Consider the following 20839-nt stretch of genomic DNA (forward strand, 5'->3'; position numbering starts at 1 on the left):
ACCCTTAACCCATGACCTCTAGTTCTAGTCTCACCCAATTTCAGTGGAAAAAGCCAACTTGCGTTTACCCTGTCTATACCAGTTATATACCTCTGTCAAATCTCTCTTCATTCTCCTACACTCCAGAGGATATAGTCCTAATCTATTCAACCTTTCCCTATAACTCAGGTCCTCAAATCCCAGCAACATCCTTGTAAATTCTTTCAAACATTTTGCATGTTTCCTATAGGTAGGTGACCACACAATAATCCAACTTAAATCTTACTTACTTCTTTTACAACTTCAACATAACATCCCAACACCTGTACTCAATATGAAGGCCAATGTGCCAAAGGCTCTCATTATGACCCTATCTACCTATATCACCACCTTCAAAGAATTATGGATCTGCATTCCGAGATCCCTCTATTCTGTTGCATTCCTCAGTGCCCTACCACTCACTGTGTAAGTCCTACCCTGGTTTATCCTCCTAAAGTGCAATGCCTCATACTTGTCTGAATTAAATTCTATCTGCCATTTTTCAGTCCATTTTTCTTGTTGATCTCACTGCAGACTTTGATATCCTTCGCTACACCTCCAATCCTGGTGTCATCTGCAATGTTGTTAATAGAAACATAGAAACATAGAAAACCTACAGCACAATACAGGCCCTTCGGCTATGCCGAACATGGACTTACTTTAGAAGCTAATTAGGGTTACCCATAGCCCTCTATTTTTCTAAGCTCCATTTACCTACCCATGAGTGTCTTAAAAGACCCTATTGTATCTGCCTCCACCACTGTCACTGGCAGCCCATTCCACACTCTCTGCTTAAAAAACATACCCTTAACATCTCCTCTGTACTTACTTCCAAGCACCTTAAAACTGTACCCTCTCAGGTTAGCCATTTCAGCCCTGGGAAAAAGCCTCTGACTATCCAAATGATCAATGCCTCTCATCACCTTTTCCACCTCTATCAGGTCACCTCTCATCCTCCATCGCTCCAAGACTCCAAGACTCGGACCCCAAGATCCCTCTGATCCTCCACACTGCCAAGAGTCTTACCATTAATACTATATTCTGCCATCATATTTGACCTACCAAAATGACCCACCTCACACTTATCTGGGTTGAACTCAATCTGCCACTTCTCAGCCCAGTTTTGCAACCTGCTGATGTCCCGTTGTAACTTCTGACAGCCCTCCACGCTATCCACAACACTCCCAACCTTTGTGTCATCAGCAAATTTACTAACCCATCCCCTGCTTCCTCATCCAGGTCATTTATAAAAATCACGAAGAGAAGGGGTCCCAGAACAAATCCCTGAGGCACACTACTAGGCACTGACCTCCATGTTCAGAATATGACCTGTCTACAACCACTCTTTGCCTTCTGTGGGCAAGCCAATTCTTGATCCACAAAGCAAAGCCCCCTAGGATCCCATGCCTCCTTACTTTCTCAATAAGCCCTGCAAGGGGTGCCTTATCAAATGCCTTGCTGAAATCCATGTACACTACATCTACTGCTCTACCTTCATCAAAGTGTTTAGTCACATCCTCAAAAAATTCAATCAGGCTCATAAGGCACGACCTGCCTTTGACAAAGCCATGCTGACTATTCCTAATCATATTATGCCTCTCCAAATGTTCATAAATCTTGTCTCTCAGGATCATCTTCATCAACTTACCAACCACTGAAGTAAGACTCACTGGTCTATAATTTCCTGGGCTATCTGCACTCCCTTTCTTGAATAAGTGAACAACATCTGTAACCCTCCAATCCTTCGGAACCTCTCCCGTCCCCATTGATGATGCAAAGATCATTGCCAGAGGCTCAGCAATCTGCTCCCTCGCTTCTCACAGTAGCCTGAGGTATATCCCGTCTGGTCCCGGTGACTTATCCGACTTGATGCTTTTCAAAAGCTCCAGCACATCTTGTTTATTAATGTCTATATGCTCAAGCTTTTCAGTCTACTATAAGTCATCCCTACAGTCACCAAGGTCCTTTTCCATATTGAATACTGAAGCAAAGTATTCATTAAGTACCTCCTCTACCTCCTCTGGTAGCATACACATTTTTCCACTGTCATACTTGATTGGTCCTATTCGGTCACGTCTTATCCTCTTGCTCTTCACATACTTGTAGAATGCCTTGGGGTTTTCCTTAATCCTGCCCTGCTCGTCTTCTCTTGGCCCCTTCTGGGGCTCTTCTAATTTCATTCTTAAGCTCCATCCTGCTAGCCTTATAATTTTCTAGATCTCTATCATTACCTAGTATTTTAAACATTCATAAGCCTTTCTTTTCTTCGTGACTAGATTTACAACAGCCTTTGTACACTGTGGTTGCTGTACTCTACCATCCTTTCCCTGTCTCATTGTACGTACCTATGCAGAACATGATGCAAATATTCCCTGAACATTTGCAATATTTCTGCTGTTCATTTCCCTGAGAACATCTGCTCCCAATTTATGCTTCCAAGTTCCTGCCTGAGAGCTTCATATTTCCCCTTACTCCAATTAAATACTTTCCTAGCTGTCTGTTTCTATCCTTCTCCAATGTTATGGTGAAGGAGATAGAATTGTGATCACTATCTCCAAAATGCTGTCCCACTGAGAGACCTGACACTTGACCAGATTCATTTCCCAATACCAGATCAAGTACAGCCTCTCCTCTTGTAGGCTTATCTATATATTGTGTTTGGAAATCTTCCTGAACATACATAACAAACTTCACCCCATCTAAACCCCTTGCTCTAGGGAGGTGCCAATGAATATTCAATTAAGTTCTCCCATCACGACAACCCTGTTATTATTGCACCATTCCAGAATCTGTCTTCCTATCTGCTCCTTGATGTCCCCGTTACTATTGGGTGGTCTATAAAAAACACCCAGTAGAGTTACAGACCTCTTCCTGTTTTTAACTTCCACCCACAGAGACTCAGTAGACAATCCCTTCATGACTTCCTTCTTTCCTGCAGCCGTGACACTATCTCTGACCAGAAGTGCCATGCCCCCACCTCTTTTGCCTCCCTCTCTGTCCTTTCTGAAACATCTAAAGCCTAACACTCTAAGTAGCCATTCCTGCCCCTGAGCCATCCAAGTCTCTGTAATGGCCACAACATCATAGAAACATAGAAAATAGGTGCAGAAGTAGGCCATTTGGCCCTTCAAGCCTGCACCACCATTCAGTATGATCATGGCTGATCATCCAACTCAGAACCCTGTACCTGTCTTCTCTCCATACCCACTGATCCCTTTAGCCACGAGGACCATATCTAACTCCCTCTTAAATATAGCCAATGAACTGGCCTCAACTGTTTCCTGTGGCAGAGAATTCCACAGATTCACCACTCTCTGTGTGAAGAAGTTTTTCCTCATCTCGGCCCTAAAAGGCTTCCCCTTTATCCTTAAACTGTGACCCCTCGTTCTGGACTTTCCCAACATCGGGAACAATCTTCCTGCATCTAGCCTGTCCAATCCCTTTAGAATTTGATACATTTCAATAAGATCCCCCCCCAATCTTCTAAATTCCAGCGAGTATAAGCCTAGTCGATCCAGTCTTTCATCATATGAAAGTCCTGCCATCCCAGGAGTCAATCTGGTGAACCTTCTTTGTACTCTCTCTATGGCAAGAATGTCTTTCCTCAGATTAGGGGACCAAAACTGCACACAATACTCCAGGTGTGGTCTCACCAAGGCCTTGTACAACTGCAGTAGTACCTCCCTGCTCCTGTACTTGAGTCTTCTTGCTATGAATGCTAGCATACCATTCGCCTTTTTCACCGCCTGCTGTACCTGCATGCCCACTTTCAATGACTGGTGTACAATGACACCCAGGTCTCGTTGCACCTCCCCTTTTCCTAATTGGCCACCATTCAAATAATAATCTGTTTTCCCGTTCTTCCCACCAAAGTGGATAACCTCACATTTATCCACATTAAATTGCATCTGTCATGAATTTACCCACTCACCTAATCTATCCAAGTCACCCTGCATCCTCTTAGCATCCTCCTCACAGCTAACACTGCTGCCCAGTTTTGTGTCATCCGCAAACTTGGAGATGCTGCATTTAATTCCCTCGTCTAAGTCATTAATATATATTGTAAACAACTGGGGTCCCAGCACTGAGCCTTGCGGTACCCCACTAGTCACTGCCTGCCATTCTGAAAAGGTTCCGTTTATTCCCACTCTTTATCATAGCTCCAAGTACTGATCCACGCTCTAAGCTGATCCACTTTGTTCATGACACTCCTTGCATTAAAATAAACACATCTCAATCCGCCAGTCTGAGTGCATCCCTTCTCTATCACCAGCCTATCCTCCCTCTCACACTGCCTACAAGCTTTCTCTATTTGTGAGCCAACCACCCCTTCCTCCGTTTCTTCAGTTCAGTTCCCACCCCCCAGCAATTCTAGTTTAATCTCTCCCCAATAGCCTTCGCAAACCTCCCTGCCAGGATATTGGTCCCCCTCGGATTCAAGTGCAACCCATCCTTATTGTACAGGTCACACCTGCCCCAAAAGAGGTCCCAGTGATCCTGAAATCTGAATCCCTGTCCCCTGCTCTAATCTCTTAGCCATGCATTTATCCCCCACCTCACTCTATTCCTGTACTCATTGCCTTGTGGCCCAGGCAGTAATCCCGAGATTACTACCCTTGAGGTCCTGCTTCTCAGCTTCTTTCCTAACTCCCTCTAGTCTGCTTTCAGGACCTCCTCTCTTTTCCTGCCTATGTCATTGGTACCAATACCTACCATGACCTCTGGCTGTTCACCTTCCCACTTCAGAATATTGTGAAAGCAATCAGAAACATCCCAGATCCTGGCACCTGAGAGGCAAACTATCAACTGTGTTTCTTTCCTGCGTCCAGAGAATCGCCTGTCTGACCCCCTAAAACCATAGAGTCCCCTATCACTGCTACCATCATCTTCCTTTCTCTACTCTTCTGAGCCACAGGGCCAGACTTTTGTGCCAGATCTGATCCAGTTATTAATTCAGTTCGCCACATTATCATCCAGATCTTTGATATGTATGATAAACCACAACGTACCCAGCACCGACCTCTGCAGTACACCACTGGTCACAGACCTCCAGTCAGAGAGTATTTGTAATGTAAATCCTTTCAGAAATTCCATTATGGATGGTTTCCTTAGTTCTCTGTCAGTAATGCAAAACTCTGAGCAATTGGTTTTGGATAATAATTCTACCTGGAGTATGAGTAAGAAATATATTCTCTTATTTGGTAAAATTGATGGAGCTTTATAATTTTTTTAAATATAGAGGCATCCATTAGTCTTATGAGACCATGAATCTGTGCCTGGAAAGTCTTCACTCTTCAGGGCACAGGCCTGGGCAAGGTTATATGGAAGACCGGCAGTTGCCCATGCCGCAAGTCTCCCCTCTCCACGACACCGATGTTGTCCAAGGGAAGGGTACTAGGGCCGATACAGCTTGGCACCGGTGTCATCGCAGAGCACTGTGTGGTTAAGTGCCTTGCTGAAGGACACAACAAGCTACCTCGGCTGGGGCTCGAACTCACGACCTTCAGATTGCTAGTCAAATGCCTTAACCACTTGGCCATATGCCAAGTGGTTAATTTTTTTGAATAGCAGTTGCCATTGTTCATTGTCCCAAAATGAAATGTGATTCAAAACCCCTGGAACATCTAACCTATTATCTGGAAATTAAGCAAAATTTTAGATTTGGATTAGAAAATGTGTACTTAATCTCATCAGTGGTATAAACACTACATATTCCAGATCTGAGAGTCCAAGTGACATATGCGGATTGGTAAGAACACTCAGCCTCAGATATACACATAGAAACAATCACACGCAATTTTTCAACTAAATCTAAAATAACCCAGGTAAATTAGACCCAAAGATGTAATGTTAGAAAGCTCCACCTGTGGAGGGATGAAGACAAGATTTACTATTTTAAAAAAGAAATCTTGAGGGAAAAAAAACTATGCGAGAACGAGGTAAAGCTGATGTAGGCACAGACAATCAAGAGAAATGTAGCAAACTATTAAAAAAGTGTTAACAGTGGAATTAGAAGTGAATATCTCTACTCTACTTACTTGAAAACCTCAGAGTGAAACCCCTGGAGGAGAGATGATAGCGATAAAAGATCTGTTGAACGAGACAATATTGGCAGAGACAACTGTCCAAGATCGGAGGTAGTTCTGTTAAATCATACTAAGGGATTTGGTGAGTTAAAGCTTTTCCTGCTCCGGGTGTATAATTTGTGTGTTGTAACTGAGAAATGTTTGGAAATGACAATATGATATTGAGTTATTTTGAAATAGAAAATGGAATGTCTATAAAAACATACGGATTGTAAAATACAGGTCAGGTTTCTTTCGTCTAAGTTTGTGAATCGACTTTCTGTGGATGATCAACTATTTCATCCAATGAACCAAGAAACAAAATGGCGAGCCACCCAAGATCGAAGAACCAACAGGGGAACGAAATGTTTAATGACGTAGAGGGTTTAGTATGGTTGGATGTATAAGTTTATTTTCATTTAAAGGATCTGAACTTGATTTTCTGTAAGAACTGATTATTTTTGCTAAGGATATGATAAATTACTGAATAAGATTACTTTGTTTAAAAATTGCGATGTTGGAGAATTGTCATGAAAGGAGTTAAGCTGTGTATACAGTATATATATAATTCTTGAATTTAAATTTGAATGCGTAGCCATACTGACGAACTGAAACTGAAGTTAACCATAATACTTAAGAAAAGGAATTGAATAACTTTTCTAACTAACTAAGGATAAATAAAAAGCAAAGATTAGTCTGTAAAATTTAAATAGGATCTAACACTAGATCTAATTAGAGAAATTGGAGTAATAAAGGTTATTCTAATGAATCTCACTGAATCTAACTAAAAAGAATTTGGAGATTTGGAACTTAAACAGAATGTTGTAATTTTGAAGTGTTCTTACTCATGTATATATTTTGTATATATTGTTATGTTTTATAAACAAAACTTAGCTCTAGAAGTGTGTGTTTTCTATTCACAGTCCCCTGCTGATACCTAGAGCCTCTAATGGCCTACTAGCACCTAGTGTAGTACTATGGAATTTGATTTTCTCATAAAGAGTGTGGTGACCAGTCACATGAGATAAGACCACCACTACACAGGTGTTACACTAGAATTCAGGAGCAAGCTGCATATTTCCTGACTTGTAACAAAGCAAATAATCCTGCCTTATTATAGAGTAAACTCTAAAGAGATTATCATTTTTCATCATAAGGAAAGTTCATGGAGAGAGTACAGTACAGAAACAGACCATCATCCCATCTGGTCTACGTTAGCTCTATACCAGAGCAATCCAGATATTGCCATTGTCCCACACTCACTACAATACACTTTATTTCTTCTTTCAGAAACTGAATTGAATTGACTTTATTATTTACATCCTTCACATACATGAGTAAAAGTCTTTTCATTACATCTCCCACTAAATATGCAATTTATAGTAATTTTAATAAATAGTAAGTACAACAGGACAGCCAATATAACATAGAATTACAGTTGTGTCAGCGTGAATTAAGCAGTCTGACGGTCTATTGGAAGAATTTCCCTTAGCCTATTGGTCCTGGCTTTTATGCTGTGGTATTGTTTCCCAGATGGTAGCAGCTGGAGCAGTTTGTGGTTGGGGTGACTCGGGTCCCCAATGATCCTTCAGGCCCTTTTTACGCACCTGTCTTTGTAAATGTCTTGAATAGTGGGAAGTTCACATCTACAGATGTGTTGGGCTGTCCACACCACTCTCTGCAGGGTCCTGTTCACTTTTCAATGCTTTGATTGATTCTGCCTCCACTACCCACATTCCAGATCTGAACAATTCATAGCATGAATTTTTCCTTATGCCACCTTTATGTTCTTTTGTCAACTACTTTCATTCAATTTCCACCTGTTCTTTGACACATCTGGACCATTTCTATCCAATTTATCTTCAACTTAATAATTTTAACTACCTCTATCAAGTTCTGTTCTTCAAATTTTCCACATACTAATATCCCTCAACCCTGGACATATTCTAGTAAATCACCTTTCTACCCTCATTAAAGCCTCTACATCTTTCCAAATGTGTAGTGACTAGAACTGAATACAGCACACTAATAGAAGTCAAACATCAGGCTCCTGAACAAGCATGGATAACTTCACTCACCTCAACTCAGAACTGATTCCACAACCTATGAATTCATTTTCCAGGACTCTACAATTCATGTTCTCAGTACTGTTTGTTTATTTATTCTGATTATTGTTTTGTATATGCACAGGATGTCTTCTTTTACACATTAGTTGTTTGTTAGTCTTTGTGTGGAGTTTTTCATTGATTCCATTGTATTTCTTTCTTCTACTGTGCATACCTGCAAAAAAATGAATCTCAAGGCAGCATATGGTGAGATGTACATATCTTATAATAAATTTATTTTGAACTTTCTAGCTCTTCAGCTCTTTGCATGCCAATGAATCCCATGATCTCTTGAATGTTTTCTCAAATTTCGTTGCCACTTTCAGGGGTTTTTGTACATATTGCCCTAGATCTTCCAACTCCAGTACAACGTTTGGAATTGTAGCATCTAGTTTTTATTGTCTTTCCTCATTCTTCCTATTAAGATATAAAACCTTGAATGCTCCTTATATTATGATTCATTTAACACACATCCAATCATTCCACCAGGCTCTTTATATTACCTTGAGGTCTGTTACTACCATATGCATATTTTCACTATCTAGTTTATATGATCTGCAAACCTCACATCAATTTTAAGTAATTCCAGCAATCCAATCATCAGTGGGAGCAGTGCACAGTGAGGAGGATTCTTGCAGATCAGTGGCAGCAGCACAGAGGGGAGTAAGTACAATTACAGAGGGGACAAGCGGAGTCACCATTGTTGGAGTGGGGGATATTGCTGGGAGTGGGCAAATGGTGAGAGTGGGAGTCTCTGGCTTTGGCTCAGAAGAGGCTTCAGCTTAGAAGAGGCACTGGCTCTAGGTAAGTTGTCCAGGTAAATTTCTGTTGTTTCCCTTTTTTTTCTGTGGCAGTGGTACTTAGTGTAGTTTAACTGGCCATTGTGTGTTCTTCATGCTGGATGTTGGAGTTCAGAAGAACAGACTGGAGATGCTGTGGATGTGAACAGGACACCTGGATGGTGTGTTGCCTCCCAGGTGTCAGGGTCAGGAACGTCTGAGAACGCATCCACAATATTTTGGAGAAGGAGGGAGAACAGCCGGGTGTCTTGGTACCTATTGGTACCAATTACAAAGGAAGGAAAAGCAATGAGGTCCTGAAAAGAGAACTTAGAGAGCTAGGGAGAAAGCTGAGAAGCAGGAACTCCAGGATAGTAATTTGTGAGTTGCTGCCTGTGCCACGAGCCAGTGAAGGTAGAAACAGGATGATTTGATAGGGTAATGTGAGGCTGAGAAGCAGGAACTCCAGGATAGTAATTTCTGAGTTGCTGCCTGTGCCACGAGCCAGTGAAGGTAGAAACAGGATGATTTGATAGGGTAATGTGAGGCTGAGAAGCAGGAACTCCAGGATAGTAATTTGTGAGTTGCTGCCTGTGCCACGAGCCAGTGAAGGTAGAAACAGGATGATTTGATAGGGTAATGTGAGGCTGAGAAGCAGGAACTCCAGGATAGTAATTTGTGAGTTGCTGCCTGTGCCACGAGCCAGTGAAGGTAGAAACAGGATGATTTGATAGGGTAATGTGAGGCTGAGAAGCAGGAACTCCAGGATAGTAATTTCTGAATTGCTGCCTGTGCCACGAGCCAGTGAAGGTAGAAACAGGATGATTTGATAGGGTAATGTGAGGCTGAGAAGCAGGAACTCCAGGATAGTAATTTCTGAGTTGCTGCCTGTGCCACGAGCCAGTGAAGGTAGAAACAGGATGATTTGATAGGGTAATGTGAGGCTGAGAAGCAGGAACTCCAGGATAGTAATTTCTGAGTTGCTGCCTGTGCCACGAGCCAGTGAAGGTAGAAACAGGATGATTTGATAGGGTAATGTGAGGCTGAGAAGCAGGAACTCCAGGATAGTAATTTCTGAATTGCTGCCTGTGCCACGAGCCAGTGAAGGTAGAAACAGGATGATTTGATAGGGTAATGTGAGGCTGAGAAGCAGGAACTCCAGGATAGTAATTTCTGAGTTGCTGCCTGTGCCACGAGCCAGTGAAGGTAGAAACAGGATGATTTGATAGGGTAATGTGAGGCTGAGAAGCAGGAACTCCAGGATAGTAATTTCTGAATTGCTGCCTGTGCCACGAGCCAGTGAAGGTAGAAACAGGATGATTTGATAGGGTAATGTGAGGCTGAGAAGCAGGAACTCCAGGATAGTAATTTCTGAATTGCTGCCTGTGCCACGAGCCAGTGAAGGTAGAAACAGGATGATTTGATAGGGTAATGTGAGGCTGAGAAGCAGGAACTCCAGGATAGTAATTTGTGAGTTGCTGCCTGTGCCACGAGCCAGTGAAGGTAGAAACAGGATGATTTGATAGGGTAATGTGAGGCTGAGAAGCAGGAACTCCAGGATAGTAATTTGTGAGTTGCTGCCTGTGCCACGAGCCAGTGAAGGTAGAAACAGGATGATTTGATAGGGTAATGTGAGGCTGAGAAGCAGGAACTCCAGGATAGTAATTTCTGAATTGCTGCCTGTGCCACGAGCCAGTGAAGGTAGAAACAGGATGATTTGATAGGGTAATGTGAGGCTGAGAAGCAGGAACTCCAGGATAGTAATTTGTGAGTTGCTGCCTGTGCCACGAGCCAGTGAAGGTAGAAACAGGATGATTTGATAGGGTAATGTGAGGCTGAGAAGCAGGTGCAGGGGTATAACTTCAAGTCCTTGGATCACTTTCTCAGGATCTTTTCTGGGGGAGGTTTTTCCTGTTCAGAAGTGCACCCCTGTGGTCATTCCCCTTAATAGTGAGTTACTGTTTTGGATACTGCTGTGGGGGATGACCTCCCAGGGGAATACCATGGGGACCAGGTGACAAGCCCTCCAATCCTGGAATCATTTCATGAAGCTCCTTTGAACCATCTCCAGCTTCAGCACATCCCTTCTAATATAAGGGGCCCAACATACTCCAAGTGAGGCCTCACCAGTGCTTTATAAAGTCTCAACATTACATCCTTGCTTTTATATTTGAGCCATCTTGAAATGAATGCTAACATCAAAATTGCCTCCTTCACCACAGACTCAACCTGAAAATTAATCTTTTGGGAATTCTGCACAAGGATTACTAAGTCCCTTTGCAGCTCAGTTTTTTTGTATTTTCTTTCATTTTTGAAAATAGTCAACCTTTTCAATTCTACCAAAGTGTATGACTTCCCAACATAGTATACCATCTGCCATTTCTTTCCCCATTCTCCTAATACATCTTTGTCCTTCTGTAGCCTCTCTACTTCCTCAAAACTACCTGCCCCTCCACCTATCTTCATATCATCTGCAAACTTTGCAACAAAGCCATCAATTCTATCATCCAAATCATTTACTTATCAGATAAAAAATTGGTCCCTAAACAGACCCCTATGGAACACCACTAGTCACCAACAGCCAGTCAGAAAAGGCTCCCTTTTTTCACACTCTTTGCCTCCTGCCAATCAGCCACTGCTTTATCCATGCTAGAATCTTTCCTGTAATACCATAGGTTCTTAGCTTGTTAAGCAGCTTCATGTGTGGCAACTTGTCAAAGGCCTAAAAATCCAAGTACATAACAACAACTGATTCTCCTTTGTCTATGCTGCTTGTTATTTCTTCAATGAATTCCAACAGATTTGTCAGGCAAAATTTTCCCTTCAGAAAACCATCCTGACTATGGCCTATTTTATCACACACCTCCAAGTACCCTCAGATCTCAACCTTAATAATCAACTCTAGCTTCCCAATCCTCTAACTTCTCACTAATTTTTGCTCTATTTTAAACCCTCTCTTTCTCTTTTATGTCGGCTTTGACTTCTTGTGTTAGCCATGGTTGTGTCATCTTTCCTTTAGAATACTTCTTTCTCTTTGAGACGTATGTGTCCTGTGACTTCCGACTTGCTTCCAGAAGGCTGCTCTGCCATCATTCTTGCCAGTGTTCTTTTTCAAACAATTCTGGCTAACTCTTCTCTCATGCATCTGTAATTCCCTTTTTGCCACTATAATACTGATACATCTGACTTTACTTTCTCAAATTTCAGGGTGAATTCAATCATGTTATGATCACTTTCCCTGAAGGGTTCTTTTACCTTAGGGTCTCTAATCAATTCTTGTTCATTGCATAACACCCAATCCAGAATATCTGATCCCCCAGAGGGCTCAAACATGAGCTGCTCTAAAAAGCCATTTCATTGGCACTCTAGAAATTCCCTCTCCTGTAATCCAGCACCAGTCTGTTTCTCAATCTACCTGCATATTGAAGTCCTCCATGACTATAGTAATATTGCCCTTTGGACAAGCATTTTTTTTATCTCCTATTGTAATTTGTAGGCCACATCCTTTCTACTGTTTGGGGTTTTGGAGACAACTCCATTCAGGGCTTTTTTTAAAACCCTTGCAGTTCCTTAGTTCTACCCATGATGATTCAACACGTTCAGACCCTATGGAACCTCTTTCTAATGACTTGATTTCATTTTTTACCAACACAGCAACACCACCCTCTCTGTCTTCCTGCCTATCCTTTTAATACAATGGGTATCCTTCAACATTAAGCTCCCAGCTATAAACTTGCAGCCATGATTTAGTGAGGCCTACAACTTCATTCTTGCCAATTTGCAACTGCGCTGCAAGTTCATCTACCCTATTCTGTATACTGCATGCATTCAGATACAACACCTTCAGTCCTGTATTCAACCTTTCCGATTTTGTTGCACCATGTTTCACCTTTGATTCCTAACTTTGTGTGAGGTCTTACCAACATCTGCCTCCACAACCTCTCCACAAACTGTTCTGGCACTCTGGTTCCCTTTCCCCTCCAACTCTAGTTTTATCCCACCATGCAGCATTATCAATCCTTCCCACTAGGATATTAATCTCCCTCTAGTTTAGGTGTAAATCGTCCCTTCTGTAGAATTCCCACCTTGATTCAAAAATCTTATGCCCTCCCTCCTATACCAACTCCTTAGCCATGTATTAAACTGTATAGTCTTCCTAGTTCTGGCCTTACTAGCACGTGGTATGAGTAGGAATCCTGAGATCACAACCCTGGAGGTCCTGTCCTTTGTTAACACCTAACTCCCAGAACTCCCTATGCCGAACTTCATCACTCATCCTATCCATGTCATTGGTACCTACATGAACCACGACTTCAGACTGTTCACCCTCCCACTTAAGGATGCTGAGGGCTCTATCTGAGATATCCTGGACCGTGGCACCTGGGAGGCAACATACCATCCTGGAATCTTGTTCTGACCCTCAGAACCTCCTGTCCATTCCCCTAACTAATGAATTCACTATTACCACAGCATGCCTCTTCTTCCCCCTTCCCATCTGAGTCACAGAGACAGACTTAGTGCCAGAGACCAGACCACTGTGACTTTTCTCTGTTATGTCAACCCTCTCCAACAGTATCCAAAGTGATATAGATATGCGTCGCTTAACGTCCACAATACATTCTGTGAAATCAGACGTTATGTGATTTGGACGTTGTGCGAACACCATATTATATACTTAGCAAACCTATATGGAGTGTACCTGTAGTGTACCTGTATTGACTAAATCTATGTCATTAGCAATTTCTCCATATCCAATATAGGCCCCTCTCGCATTTTCATGAGCCTTGTAGTTTTCAGTGAAGCTGATCCTTTAACAGCTTCGAGAATTTCTTTGTAAACCTGAGAAAATCTGCAGATGCTGGAAATTCAAGCAACATACGCAAAATGCTGGTAGAACACAGCAGGCCAGGCAGCATCTATAGGAAGAGGTACAGTCGACGTCTTGGGCTGAGACCCTTCGTCAGGACTAGTTGAAAGAATAAATAATAAGAGATTTGAAAGAGGGAGGGGGAGGGGGAGATCTGAAATGATAGGAGAAGACAGGAGGTGGAGGCATGAAGCCAAGAGCTGGAAAGTAGATTGGCAAAAGGGATACAAAGCTGGAGACATGGGAGAAAGAAAGCGGGAGGGAAGCACCAGAGGAAGGTGGAGAGCAGGCAAGGAGTGATAGTGAGAGGGAAAGAGAGAGAGATAAAGGGGAGGGAATAATAAACGAATAAATAAATAAAATAGGGGATGGGGTAAAAAGGGGAGGAGGGGCATTAGCGGAAGTTAGAGAAATCAATGTTCATGCCATCAGGTTGAAGGCTACCCAGACGGAATATAAGGTGTTGTTCCTCCAACCTGAGTGTGGCTTCATCTTGACGGTAGAGGAGGCCGTGGATAGACATGTCAGAATGGGAATCGAATGTGGAATTAAAATGTGTAGCCACTGGGAGAACCTGCTGCCTCTAGCGGACAGAGGGTAAGTGTTCAGCGAAACGGTTTCCCAGTCTGCGTCGGGTCTCACCAATATATATAAGGCCACACCGGGAGCACCGGACACAGTACATCACACCAGCCGACTCACAGGTGAAGTGTTGCCTCACCTGGAAGGACTGTCTGGGGCCCTGAATGGTGGTGAGGGAGGAAGTATAAGGGCATGTGTAGCACTTGTTCCGCTTACAAAGATAAGTGCCAGCAGGGAGATCGATGGAAAGGGATGGGGGGAGGAATGGAAAAGGGAGTTGCGTAGGGAGTCGAGAATTTTTTCATCGTTTCTGAGGATCGTCGTCATTGTCGAGTGCAACATGCCTAAATCCAGAGCAATAGCATTCACTGATTTTCCACCTTCATATTGTTTAATAACCTTTTGTTTCGCTTCCAAATCCATACTTTTCCTTTGCCCCTTGCTGCTGCTATCACTAGGAGTGGTTTTGCTGCGTTTGGAAGCCATGATGCACTTTACGGTAATATTTTTGAAGGAAAATTAAACGGAGAGATAACGCTACTACACTCAAGAGACGGGTGATACACAAGATTGGTTACGTCCGCTATGTCATGTTCTCCGATCAGGACTACGGACATATATGCGATCGAACATTAAGCAGCGCACACCTGTATCTGTGGTTGAGGGGGTAGCCACAGGGGTACTCTACACTGGCTCCTTAACCCCTTTCCCCTTCCTGACTGTCACACAGTTTACTGTGTCCTGCATCTTGGGTGTAACTCCTCTCTATATGTCCCATCTATCATACCTTCAGCCTCCCAGATGATCCGGCATTCATCCCGTTCCAGCCCCATCTCCTTCACATGTTTGTTAGAAGCTGCAGCTGGATGCACTTCTCACAGGTGTAGTTGGCTGGGATACTAGAGGCCTCCCTGCCTTCCCACATCCCGCAAGAGGAGCATTGCATTATCCTGTCTGTCATCTCTACCTAGCTGAGCAGATATGTAGAAGTTAGTTAAACACAAGAGACAGAGACTAAATAGTCAAGAAAAAAATAGAAATTTGAAAAAAGCAATAGTGTTCACCAGCAAATGAGATTTGAGAGCTATCTCACAACAATGACAATTTTCTGTTGAAGAAACAAAACATCAGGCTGTTTTCTGGATGAAGTAGTTTATTGGTTTTAAATAGCTTTTTCAGATGCAACGCAGCAGTAGGAGACAACGATCACAGGTCAGTCAGCTTACAAGGAATAACTTACTCCTGGTGTCTCAACATCAGCAGGCAATTAGGTCACTGCATTTACTCACAAGAGAAGCCTAAGATGGGAAGTGCTGGGAGAGGCTGGAGATTGGGCTGGTATGTGACAAAATCTGAAGCGAACACGCCTAACCTTCCTAAGCAATCACTTAAAAGAGGTATATACCTTAAGCTGCCAAAAAGCCTTATCTGACAGCAGCTGCTTGGAATACAAGGCTTTAAACTGAGATGCTCTAAAGTTTAATTGGGCTACCTTCCTGGGACTGTGACTTTTGATGTTTCATTCATCGAATCATAAAACTTTCCAACATAGATGGGTACCTTTTAGCCTATTTTGGTTGAACTGGCTCTTTGGCCAATTGCACTGGTCCCATTCCACTGCCTTTTCTCTGCAGTCCTGCACATATTTGCCCTCCTCATGTATTTATCTACCTTATTTAAGAACTGTGTTCATTCTTACTGCCTCTCCAGCATCTCAATAAAGCTATGAAGCTGATGTAGTCAGGGCCACATTCAATGACTTAGCTGGCATCATCAATGCCTCACTTTAAGCACAGGTACTGGTCTGTCATGCACAAGAAGTCTGACCATGGGGCTCTGCCATTGATAATATGGCAGAGTGAAGCAAGTGGATAATTTGAAAATCACAGTCCACATTCTACAACAATTGAGTTACTATGTTCCTTGTGTTTAAAATACAAGTGAGATTGCAATAACAAGAGGCAGCTAATCATGACTTTGAAGCACATTACATGTAATAAAATCATATTTGTTTGAAAAGGAATTATTACTCTCCATACGGCGTAACTGGAGAAAGAGTACATTAGAGGAATGTCGAGGTGATCTGAGCTGGCTTCCGATTCAATTATGAATAAGACTTGCAGTTATCAAACATTCTGTGATCCCATTACAATCAAGCTAATTGAAAAGTTCCCATTTGATTATTGTGCTTTGAATTTAAATCAACGAGAGAACTGAAAAGGCAGGGTTGTAGTTCACAATTTCATAGTTAATGTCAATAATCAACACCTGGAATAACAAAAAAACCTCATTTCAAAAGTCATTCAAAAAAAGAAGAAGAGCAGGATTCAGATTCTTGTGCCAAGACGAGGCCACCCTCAGGGTGGAGGAGCAACACCTTATATTCAATCTAGGTAGCCTCCAAGCTGATGGTATGAATATTGATTTCTTCTTCCAGTAAACTAATTCCCCCGTCCTTCCTCTATTTCTCACCCTGACTTTTACCTCCTCTCACCCGTCTATTACTTCCCCCTGGGTCTCCAACTGGCCTAGCAATCCTGCTCTGCCATTCAATATTTACTTATTTCTTTAGTGATACAACGTGGAGTCGGCCCTTCTGGCTCTTCAATCCACACTGCCCCAGCAACCCCTGACAAACCCAATTAACCCTCATTTGATCATGTGGCAATTTACATTGACCAATTAACCTACCCAACATATCTTTGGATTGTGGAAGGAAACCGGAGCATCCGGTGAAAATCCACGCATTCTATGGGCAGGACATACAGACTCCTAGCAGAATAGCGCCGGAAATGAACTCCGATCTCCAGAGCGCCGCCAGCTGTAACAGTGTCACACTGAATGCTATGCTACTTGGATGGCCTTCTTTTTCTTCTAACCAATTTTCTCTGAGTTCTTGGTTTTCTGGTATCTCCCTGCTAGTTCCTTAGAAATTACCAGTGTTCCTGTCTATCACTTGCTTTTCCTACTTTACATGCTCTTAGAAATGATTCAGCATATCCATAACCACCTTTGTTTCAAGATTTGCTTCACCTTATTGAGTCCCTCTTTCTGATTGGCATAAATTTCTTATGAGCATTACGAAGTAGGTGTTTGGTTATATAAAAAGTGCTGATCTAACAACCTTTCCTGTAGTCTAATTTCCTACTCCATTCTAGGCAGGTCTACCTTTATACTCTTACAATTAATCCTATTTAAGCAGAGGACATCGTGACCATAAGACATGTGCTCAGAATTAGGCATTTTGGTCCACTACAATAATTTATTTTCCATCTTAACCCCATTCACATTTGATACCCTTACTAATCAAGAACCCATCTGCCTTAATCGCTAGTGTAGCTTTGTCTTATCAGGATGCACCTTTTTGGAGGCGTACAGTTTATATGTGTCTCTTTCCCTTCTGCTACTCCTTTCTCACTCACGCTGACTCCACATCATCAACCACTGCATCTATATGACTGCTCACCGCAGCACTGATATCTTCCTTTATTAACCACTCTACCCCTTCTCTATTCCCTTTGTACCCATTTTGTTTTGCAATATTGAATAATCTGGAATACTGAGTTTCTTTTTCTCGTCATATTGCGAACCATGTCTTTGTACAAGATCAAACTCATTTGTTACATATGTGCCATCCGTAAGTTGTATAACCATTCAGATAGAAGTCCACAAGCTCTGACTTTTTACACTTATTTTGAATAAATGCTGTACACATGTTCTTATATTTCCTACCCTTTCCTATATTTGATTTTCAGCTTTACTACCCTGTCACTTTTATCTCATATCTTTTGGCTTATTAAATTCACTGTCATTTGAACCATTCCTGCACCCCATTTACTTTAAAACTCTGTCAATGCCTTTACTAGCCCAGAAGAGAGGCTCTTCACCCTGGGACTACGCAGGCAACACAGACTTGAGATGCTCTAGCCCTGCTGCAGTGAACAGAGTCTGTTCCTCTAACTGTGCTATCCTCTGTTACAACTACATTTCCCTTTCATCCTGTTATTTTAATGACTCCGGTGTCATACTGCTTTGACAGTTTGCAGACCCTCCTTGCAGTCTCCATATTCTACCAAATGGAAGCAAAAACCTTGTACCTGTCAGACAAGGATAAGGGAACACTCACAACATGCTGGAGGAACTCAGCAGGTCGGGCAGCATCCGTGGAAAAGATCGGCCCTGACGAAGGGTTCCAGCCTGAAACGTCGACCGATCTTTTCCACGGATGCTGCCCGACCTGCTGAGTTCCTCCAGCATGTTGTGAGTGATGCTTTGACCCCAGTATCTGCAGATTATTTTGTGTTAAGGATAAGGAATGAACCTCCACTGAGATTCTTCTACATTCCTCTCTTGTAGTCATAGTCATATCTTATTGATCCCGGGGGAAATTAGTTTTCATTACAGTTGCACCATAAATAATAAATAGTCAAATCAGCCTGACTCTGACCTCTGATTAAGTATGAGAGTATGAATCTAAGGGGTATGCTGCCTTTCAGAACACCACATCCAGGTAACTATCCTCCTTCCTGATGCATCACTGTGTCTGAAGCTTCGACTACAACTTTGATCCAAAGTTCCTTGAGCAGCTATCATATGCTGCAGATATGGCTACTATGAAGCACTGGAGTCCACTAAGTCGCATATGTCGCAACTTCAATATATTGCCTATCATCCATCTGTTCTATTTAATTAATTTGATAAATGTAAATACATTAATTCAAACTAACTAAACATGTATTCTCTAGTTGTACTAATGTTCACTGATTTAAATCTCTTGACCATACAGAAGAGAGTGGGAAGAAATATCTACCAATCAAATGCTTACTTTCCTACAACTTCACATCCAACAAACTGTAACCAGGTCTATGAATACTTGCTCCCTTCCAACTAGACTTTGCTCCCTGTCTTGGGCCTCCACTCGTTTTCAAATCCCTGGCACTTTCAAATCTAAGACTTCCACTTCTACTTCTAATCTCTTGTTCTCAAGTCTCAGGCCTTGAATAACAGAATGTTCCCAGTCCACGCCACTGAACTAGTCAGTGCACACAAAGCACTGTGTTATTTACAAACACTAAAGAAGTTTTTGAATTCAATATAATAGTTCAAAGTCAAGCAAATACTTCAGTTTTCCTTGTTTACCCTCAATGAGTTGAAAAGTTCTTAAAAAATTTTCCTTGTGAGACTAAAATAAGTAAATGAATTGGAGGCCATGATGAAACAGATTGTAGCAGCAGTGGAAACAGCTGAGCTGCCTTTCATTAATTTAGATGTTCACTTTCCTCCAATCCCAAACATCCTGGGCATTACTTTAAATGTCTGCAATTCAAAGCTGTGACACATGATGCACTGAAAATGATTAGCACTTTCTTTAAATAAAGTGATAATGCACATAAGATACAAAATTAAAGCTCTGTTGAAGTTAGGTTTCTGCACAGAGAGGCAACTGCCATTGGAACAGCAAATATCATTTACTGTCCATCAGGAGGGTTTGTGATGAATGAATTCATTAGAAGTAAATGTAATAGGTCAAATGGAGCTCAGTTAACACAGTACTGCAGTTTACAGAATGAATAATATATATTAACAATTAACATGATATAGCAAATTTAGAATTGCTCCTACATATGTTGAAGTAACATCCTATTGTAAGAAAGTGTCATGGGCCTGAAATTTTCATCATTCTCTCCCCATTTGCTGCCTGACATGCTGAATATTTCCAGCATTCTCTGTAGTTGCTCCTTTTCAACTGATCTAGGAAATAGTCTTTTCCAAAACTATACAGCAGTTTCACGAAGGGAATCTTTTTTCTGATCGCTGCTGAAGTTACCGTGCTGCAGCTGTTGGTTTCTCTGAGCTCTGCTTGGCGATTCATCCCCAGTGTCCCTTTTCACCCACACTTTAGCTTCTATTTCCCCTCGACATGCTTCATTTGGCAGTGCTGCACACCTTTCAGATACCTGGGGAATGAAGCTAGATTCAATCATTTGCTTGTTCCTCAAATATTCATTGTCACGTGAACTGGCTGCTTTACAGAAGCTCTTGGAGTCCCTGTCCATCTTAGCATCATATGGTTGTATCATGTGACTTTTATATTTTGCAGAAAGATCTGAACGTACTCTTCTTACTTTAGCTGCACCTTTTGAGCTCATCAGCTCCTCAGTGCTGCTCGCAAATAATCGCATGCAGTTCAGACTTGAAAGCTTGTGATTGTTGTGGTGCTCAAGCCGGAAGTCGGGAACTGATGATACATGTGGAGGTTTGCTTGTCGATATTAATGCTGTGCTCTCTGCTTTCTTCACAGATTCTGCCATTGGTTGTGAATGAGCTGATGTTGTCAGGTTTTCATATGAACGGGATGCTCTTCGCTGACTGAAGAATCTTCTCTCACTGGACTCTTCACAGAGATCTAAAATAATTAAGAGA

At 42.1% G+C, this 20839-nt stretch overlaps 1 protein-coding gene across 6 annotated transcripts in view; it reads right to left on the reverse strand.

Annotated features, from left to right (window-relative positions):
• Nucleotides 1-15561: 15561 nt before the first annotated feature.
• Nucleotides 15562-20839, reverse strand: part of LOC140204204 (rho GTPase-activating protein 6-like) — a 161366-nt gene continuing 156088 nt past the window's right edge. For 5 of the 6 annotated variants that reach the window (XM_072270702.1, XM_072270700.1, XM_072270703.1 and 2 more), the window contains one exon: nucleotides 15562-20822. In XM_072270702.1, coding sequence (XP_072126803.1) covers nucleotides 20191-20822 — 632 coding nt within the window. In that variant the 3' untranslated portion in view covers nucleotides 15562-20190. The remainder of the gene's footprint in view (nucleotides 20823-20839) is intronic. The other variant, XR_011887557.1, reaches the window with a different exon arrangement.

This window comes from Mobula birostris, chromosome 10 (genome assembly GCF_030028105.1).
Source record: "Mobula birostris isolate sMobBir1 chromosome 10, sMobBir1.hap1, whole genome shotgun sequence".
NCBI classification, from domain to species: Eukaryota; Metazoa; Chordata; class Chondrichthyes; order Myliobatiformes; family Myliobatidae; genus Mobula; species Mobula birostris.